General features: G+C 52.0%; 1 protein-coding gene and 1 non-coding gene across 2 annotated transcripts; one reads left to right on the forward strand and one right to left on the reverse strand.

The window, feature by feature from the left end:
* Window positions 1-1137: 1137 nt before the first annotated feature.
* Window positions 1138-3490, reverse strand: ACTRT3 (actin related protein T3). Its single transcript, XM_058661309.1, is given in 8 exon segments — window positions 1138-1453; window positions 1456-1585; window positions 1587-1994; window positions 1996-2158; window positions 3288-3355; window positions 3357-3395; window positions 3397-3438; window positions 3440-3490. Coding segments are annotated over 8 exon segments (1116 nt in total). The 3' UTR covers window positions 1138-1238.
* Window positions 3491-4304: 814 nt separating this feature from the next.
* On the forward strand, window positions 4305-4377 carry TRNAV-AAC (transfer RNA valine (anticodon AAC)). Its single transcript has one exon. It is a non-coding gene; the product is annotated as a tRNA-Val (tRNA).
* Window positions 4378-7553: the final 3176 nt, after the last annotated feature.

Raw genomic sequence — 7553 nt, forward strand, 5'->3', positions numbered from 1 at the left:
TCTGATTACTAAATCACCAGGTACTTTTCAGTCCAATTTATTCACCAAGCCACTGCCACATTTGCCTTCACATACTTCCTTATGTACGCTGCTTTTAAATCATTGATCTCCTTTGTGTATAAGACATTTAACATATAAAGTCTTTCAGTCCCTGGCCTTAACTTGCCTTTCTGAGACTGGCGTTGTGATACTCTGGGTTAAACTGCAACCTGGGGACCCCAGAAGCTCATATGAATGCTGGCTCAAGTTTCAACTGCTCTGCCATTGACATTCAAATGCCCTGCTAATGTGCCTAGGAAGGCTGCAGACTTTGGACTTCTGCTCTGTGGGAGATCCAGATGAAATTCCTGGCTTCTGTTTTGGCTTGGCCCAGCCCCATCCATTGTGGAGATTTGGGAAGTCTCTGTGAACTCTGCACCTCCAATAAGTAAATACACCTTTAAAAAAAATAACCAAGTTCTGGTTCTGGTCCTGTTGTGATGGCTCAGTAGGTTAATACTCTACCTACAGGTGCCAGCATCACATATGGGTGTCTGTTTGTGTCCCAGCTGCTCCACTTCCCATCAAGTTCTCAGCTTATGGGCCTGGAAAAGCAGTGGAGGATGGGTCAAAGCCTTGGGACCCCTGCACCTGTGTGGGAGACAAGGATCTTATAGCACTCAATAGACACATAGCATATTGTACCTCACTTGCTGTCTCTCCAAAGCAGATGTAAACTCTCAAGGTCAAGAATATTGTTTCTAGGGGTACATGTTGTGGTGGCAATGGATTATGCAGCTGTGTGGGATGCCTATATCCTATATAGGAAGGACTGGTTCCAGTCCCCTGCTACTCTGCACTTTGGACTCAAGTTCTGGCTAAGGTACTTGAGAGGCATCAGAAGATGGTCTAAGTACTTGTGTCCCCTCTACCCATATGCAAGAGTGGATTAAAGCTCCTGGCTCTTGGCTTCAGTCTTGCCCAGCCATGACTGTCAAGCAACTGAGGAGGGAAGTAGCAACTGAAGTGCTCATTCTATCTCTTTGTCAGTCTGCCTTGCATGTAAATACATACATCTATAACATTTAACTTTGTTTTTTTTGAGTATTTCGCCTTTATAATTTACCCTCATTTACAGAAATACGATAAAGGCATGGGTGTGCCAATCATTGAGATATTTTCCATTCTCCCAGGAACCTATGTTAGCACAGTTTTCTGTCACATGTACGGAACATGGTTTTTTCTAGCCATTTTGTATTTCAGAAGCATCTCTGGTGCACTATGTTGGACCCCACTTCTTTAAATTCTGCAGCAGTGATCCACATGTCCTGGAAGGCAGACAGAGAGGCCAGGATAGAGCCTCCCATCCACACTGATATCTTCCTTTCTGGGGGAGCGGTAACCTGCACAGGGGTGTTGGCAGGCGCCACCTTTGCTATGTCCTTAACTAGCCTCTTGTCTAAACCAGGGAAGAGGTTGATCCTCCGGCAAGGATAATATTGGAGAAGAAACCGTTTCTCAGATCTGTATCGCATTTCATTATGCTGTTGAAGCACATTTTGTCAATGCCAGGGCCATCAACGTTCATGAAACTCGGACAGAAGAGGGGCCTCTGGACAACGAAAGAGCTGCTCGTGGAGCTTGACCATCTTCCCGTCTGGGAGCTGGTAAACTTTCTCTAGACTCTCAGGTTTCTTGGCCATTTCCTCTTCGTAGTTCATGGCCACATAACAGCAAGTCTCCTTGATGTCTGCGACAATCTTCCTGTCTGCGGCACTAAGCAACATGATTCCATGGTCCTTCAACAGCATCATTAGGTAGCTGGTGAGGTCAAGGCCCGCCAGGTCTAGCTGTTGGACACCATGAGGCAGGCAGTAGCCCTCAAAGACAGGCACACACTGGGTGATCCCAGCACCTGAATTCAGGCATGAAGCCAGTTGTGAAGCAGCAGCGAAGAGAGCAAGCACAGCCTGGATGGACATGTAGAAAGCGGGCACACCTAGATGCTCAAAAAAACACTTCGATGGTGTGCTGTCGACTGGCCAGGGGGTTCAAAGCGGGCTCTGTGATCAGGACTGGACCCTCATAGGGCTTGAGCTTCAGGTTGGCATCGTAAATATGCTTCCACATGATCTCCATGTCACCCCAGGAAGTGATAAGACCACGTTCCACTGGGTAGCTGTGGGGAGAGGGACAGGACAAAAGCAGGATTGTATAGTCTGGCTTCTACTCTTTTTTTTTTTTTTTTTTTTTTTTGTAATCTTACTTTGTTGATTAGGGTACAAAGGGTCAAGGGCTACAGGAAAGTGGGTGATACCATTGTTTCCACACTGATATCATCATTTCCCCCCCCTGTATCCGGGGTCAGAGGAGAGACAAAGGGAGAAGATCCACCCAGCCTCCCACCCATCTCAGATCCCCAATATGAGGCATGCTCCGAGGGTCCTGCTGAAGCAGTTTTTCATAGTTCAACAGTTCTGAATTGCTGCCAATCTCGCCGTTCCAATCGCGATGAAATCTATTTTCCCATGCTTGTTTCCAATATGGCTTTGTGGGCAGCAGCTGCCACAGCCTCTCTGAGGTTATAGCAGTGCAAAACCTAGCAGAGCTATTTTCTCATTTGATTATTTCTCGTTTACCATTCTCTGTCCCTTTGGGAAGACTGATCTTTTTTTTTTTTTTCAGGGTTTTTTTTTGTTTTTTTTTTTTTTGCTTTTTTAGTTTTATTGAAAGGCAGAGGGAGAGAGAATCTTCCATCCTCTAGTTCACTCTAGAAATGGCTGCAACAGCCAGAACTGGGCCATAACAAAGCCAGGAGCCTGGGACTCCATCCCTTTCTCCCATGTGCATACAGGGACCAGGCACTTGGATCATCATCTGCTGCTTTCCCAGGCACAATGGCCGGGAGCTGCATAGGAAGCAGAGCAGCCAGCACTCCAGTCCACTTTATCAGCTGGGCTACAATGCTGGCCCTTTCTTTTTCTTTAATTTCCTCTCTTTCTTTCTTTTTCTCTTTTTTTAAACTGGTCACTTCCTACATTACAGTTTACCTCAATTTAAGAGAAAAACTCTCAAGTGTCAATAGGTACTGCGAGGGAGGTTACATCCCTCACTGTGCGACCTTCATTTCTGTTTGAACACTTCAGGAGGTAAACGTCCTGTCAGTAGAGGTCGCCCCCTCCCCGCCCCCAGGTTGTGCGGCCCCCGCCCCGCAGATCCTCTGTTGGTCCCTGAGACCCTCCCTGCTGTCCGGAGAGGCCGCTTCCAGGTCGGTCTCCCCTCACGCGTCCCACTGCCGGACGCAGTACCTGATGGACAGCGAGCTCCTGCGGTCCTGCGCCTGGTCGCCCACGCACAGCTCTTGCGCGCCCTCGGCAAGCCCAGTTCTGGGCTTTGGCGCGGCCCACAATGTTGGGGGTAGACAAACTGGGGCTCCCGACTCCCGGCCATGCCCGCTTTGTATCACTCCGGAGCCGTTGTCAATCACCACGGGAAGGTGGTCGAAGTTCATGGTGCGGCCGTCTCGGCCGGCAGGCGGCTCAGTCGCGGGACTGTGAGGGGACCTCGCGCCTGGAACACCGCGTCACAGAGGCCACGCACGGGCAGCCTCGCAGCAGGGAAGAGCACTGGGCGCCCAACCCCTTCAGCCTCGGCGTCCGGGAACATCATATAGGAGAAACCGACCTTTCCTTCCTGAGTCTTCACAAAAAGCGCATGCCCGAAGAGGCGCTTGTCGCCTTTCCTAAAGCCTTCTCCTCACCCGAGAACCGAGGAGGGATGATAAGTGTGGGGCAGGGGAGGAGCGTTCGGGTGGTACACATCACCACATTTAAATCTCTCGCTCTACTCTGAAAACTTCTCATTCCCTAGCATCATTTTTTTTTTTTTAAAACCCCAACGGAATGTCTCCCTCTTTCTTTGCAGGGAAAATGAGAGCTCATAGATCATAGGAATTTCAGAGGGGCGGGGGGGGAAGCTCTCTGAGTCTCCAAAAGCCTCTGATTCCGCACACCCTTCAGGATTCCGATAAAACAAGCACACAGATCCACACCTCTTCAGATGCTAAAGTCAGCCAGGCTCCCCGGAGCCAGACGCCGCTCCCGTACCCTGCCATCGCCCCCCAGGCTGAGCGGCGCGGCGGTCATTCAAGCCCTTCCGTCCTGGTGTGTATCGCAGCACCCACATCTCCACAGAGCACACGAATTCACGCTTTTGAAGTTAAGTAGGACATACGATTGTTTTTTTTTTTTTCCTTGCGGTTGAGGCTTTAATGTTTGTTCTAAGGGTTTTTCTAGGAGACTTTCTGAGAGAGATATGTCAGCTAGGTTTCCGTAGTGTAGTGGTTATCACATTCGCCTAACACGCGAAAGGTCCCCGGTTCGAAACCGGGCGGAAACAGGTATTTTGATCAGGCTCCTCTAAAGAATATTGTGGCCCTTAAAGGGCTAAAAAACGGAGGCGATCACATACCTGTCACTTACAGTTCTGCATTGCTCAGCAAACGCCCAGGGGACCATCTTTTATTTTACACTGTATGTGTCCTCCATGTCATGGAGCCCTCTGATCAGAGGGGCTCACAGAGAAAATCACACCCGGAAAGAGAAAATCCAGACTCGAAAATTTCCTTGTGAATATTACACAAGTGGGTTTTATTTTTTAATTGTTTACTAGGAAGACAGCAAGGCGACCGTGTGTGTCTGCCTCGGAAAGGCGGTGAGTCTCAAAAAAGGGAAGATGATAAATTCACTCCGAGATTTTCCTCCAAAATAGTCACGCTAAATTCCTTACGTACCAAAAACAAGTAACTTGTAAACAGCGAGGGCACTGGTTTTTTGATAATTATGACGTCCAACAGAGGGACAACAGTCCACTCTAACCGGACTTGATTCTGATACTGTTGCCCCTTGCAGACACGAAAGGCACCTTTTTCCCTCACTAAATGTAAATAATGTGAGGATACAGGCTGCCGACAGCCAGCCCAGAGGTATTAAAACCGCATTAAAAGCGCTCCAGTCCACGCGCCCGAAAGCCTTTTCCGGTCCAAAGCCCACCTTCTGCAAGGCTGCGCATGCCCCGTCGGCCCAGCCGCGCCGCGTGGGTTTCATTCCTGTCAGACTGCTACCGCCAGGTGAGGCTGGCCTGGAATCTCATCTACCCTTGGCCAGGGCCAACATCCCAGGGGCTCCAAGAGCTTTCGGGTAGGTAAAGGGAAGAGGGGCGGTGCGTCTCAGACCAGAAGGGAGCCCGAGCACACAGATCAGCAACTCCCACGGGTGCGTTCCCGAGGAAGCAAGGCGGGGGGAGGTGCGGCGGGAGATGAGACTACAGGTCCCGGCATGCAATGTGCCGAGGAGGGACTAGGGTGGCGACGGGGGATGACATTGCCTGCGACAGACTACAAGTCCCGGCATGCAGTGTACCGCTCGGCCCAGGGTGCGGCGCTACCCCTGCCTCGCCCCGGAAGCCCGGGTGGTTATCCCTGTTCAGGGTTGCCAGCATACTGGGAGTGGCCCAAGTCCTGGCTGCAGATTTCCAAGGTCATGTCTGTATCTGCTTCTAATGTATGTACTGTCAGCGCCTGGGCCCACATTGTGGGACAGCTCTGTGAAGGAGCCCGTCATGGTTCAAGAGCTCCATCCCACTCAGTGGAAGGGACTCAGCAAGTGTCCCCTGATTAGTGACAGAAAAACCTGTAATTACCAGGCCTGTCTAGGGCCCAGACCATGAATTACAGTCCAGCCCCAGTCTCATTTTAGAGCTCTGCTCTAAATGGTAATGAGGTCTTGGGAACTGGCGTAAAGTGCATAGCATCCAATCTGCCAAGCACTGCAGCCACCATCCTGGAAGGGGAACAAGCTCCCAGTGTACACCTGGCAGGCTGCAGCATCCAGAGCAGAGATGGTGAGATGGGGAGGCCAGCACAGAGGAAGTGCTTCTGCTGCCCTGCCTGGGGCCTGGTCCAGGGCAAGCACTGGGGCCTGTCAAGGGGTCAGGCAGCTGTGGCCTGGAGGTGCTGCTCTGGCACCCCTGCTGTGCTCCGCCAGCAGCTACAGCCCGGGTGGCCTGGCCAGATGCTCACTGAGCAAAGGGATCTGCAGAGAAGTTGCATCTTTCTGACTTTCCTTCTGCTTTGCTCTCTGTGAACACTTAATTACCTTGGCCCAGTCCCTGCTTGCCCCAGTTCAGGCCCTTAGAACAAGGCCATGAAATCGTAATTTCTTGGATCTCCTCACTGCCAGAGTCTCCTCTTGCACCCCAGCCCGCCCTGCTTGTCTCCTGAGAGTCACCCAGGAACCAAGTCAGCAAATCCTCACCCCACACAGGCCATCGGTGTGGGGCAGCTCCCTGCAGACACAGGCGTATCTGTGGGCAGGAACTCTGTTGTGTTGTCCTCCACAAAGCAGTGCCAGTCTCTGCCCAGGCTTGGGGACCCTGGCTCATCCAGGGAATGCACTTGGAAGTATGCAGTCGCTCTGATACTGCCAGCAGGAGGGATTCAGATGGAGGCCAACTCCACAAATGAGCTATGCCTGAACTGTTGGCCTGGCACTGTCGCTAACATGATGTGTGAGTATGATGGTGGTGGGGGCATAGCAGATGAGTCCCAGCTATCCCAGCAATGGCAGGAGCAGCCCGCTGCCCCCAGCACCACAGCTTCCCAAGGTCACATGGATAGTAGGTATGGGCCAGCCAGGATGTGTGACCCGCTGCCTCAGGAGAATCCTGGGCTTTAGTGAGACAGAAGTCAATCGGAGCTGGCTCAGTGGAAGCAGAGTTTACTGAAGAAAGAGTGTGACAGAGTGGGTCTGTGTGCAGGTGGGGTCTGGGGGCACCAAGTGGGCAGCCTGGAGCTGTAAGCTGTGGCAGAGTGAGGAGAGCAGCTATGCCGCACAGGCTGGGATCTGGGGGCTGTGCGTCTCTTCTCTCCTGTGAGCACTGAGCGGGTGGCCCGGGGCTGTGACAGAGAGGAGAGAAGCTTAGCATGCTGGGTCCAAGCTGCCTGCAACCATTTTTTCCGAATCTTTTTTTTTCTGCCTGCCTCCAGGTAGCCTGCCTTCAGGTAGGGCTGGCTGGGGCTTGCTGTGGGCCCTCTCAGCATCAGGTGGATTATTATGACTGGAAGCCAGTTGTGGGAGGGGGATGTAGTCACACCTCTGGCAAGGGTAGGACTGAGCTATTCCCACAGGCACGTATTGCTCCTCCCCCAGCAGAATTAGTTCAGATTTTATTTTACTTCCTGGGTTTCATGGTGCGTTGACACCTAGGGCCTCCCTGACCCCTTTCTGGGCAGCTGAACCTCAGCGACAACAAGGGGTTCCCTTGCATGCCTTACCATTCCTGTGGAGGTGTCTGCTGCCAGGAGGTTTTGACCTTGAACCTTTAGGGGATTCACATCCTGCCTCAGCCAGCCCAGCTGGGAGCCCTTGGCCTCACCTGGAAGGAGGGACCTCGGGAACGTGGTGTCATGGCGCCCCCTGCTGGGAAAGGAGTGGAAGAGGACAAACAGGTAGACCAGGGCCTGGACCTGAGGCTTCTTTGACTTCACCATGGGCTCATGCCTCACGCTCAGAGTG

Source organism: Ochotona princeps, chromosome 3, assembly GCF_030435755.1.
Source record: "Ochotona princeps isolate mOchPri1 chromosome 3, mOchPri1.hap1, whole genome shotgun sequence".
NCBI classification, from domain to species: Eukaryota; Metazoa; Chordata; class Mammalia; order Lagomorpha; family Ochotonidae; genus Ochotona; species Ochotona princeps.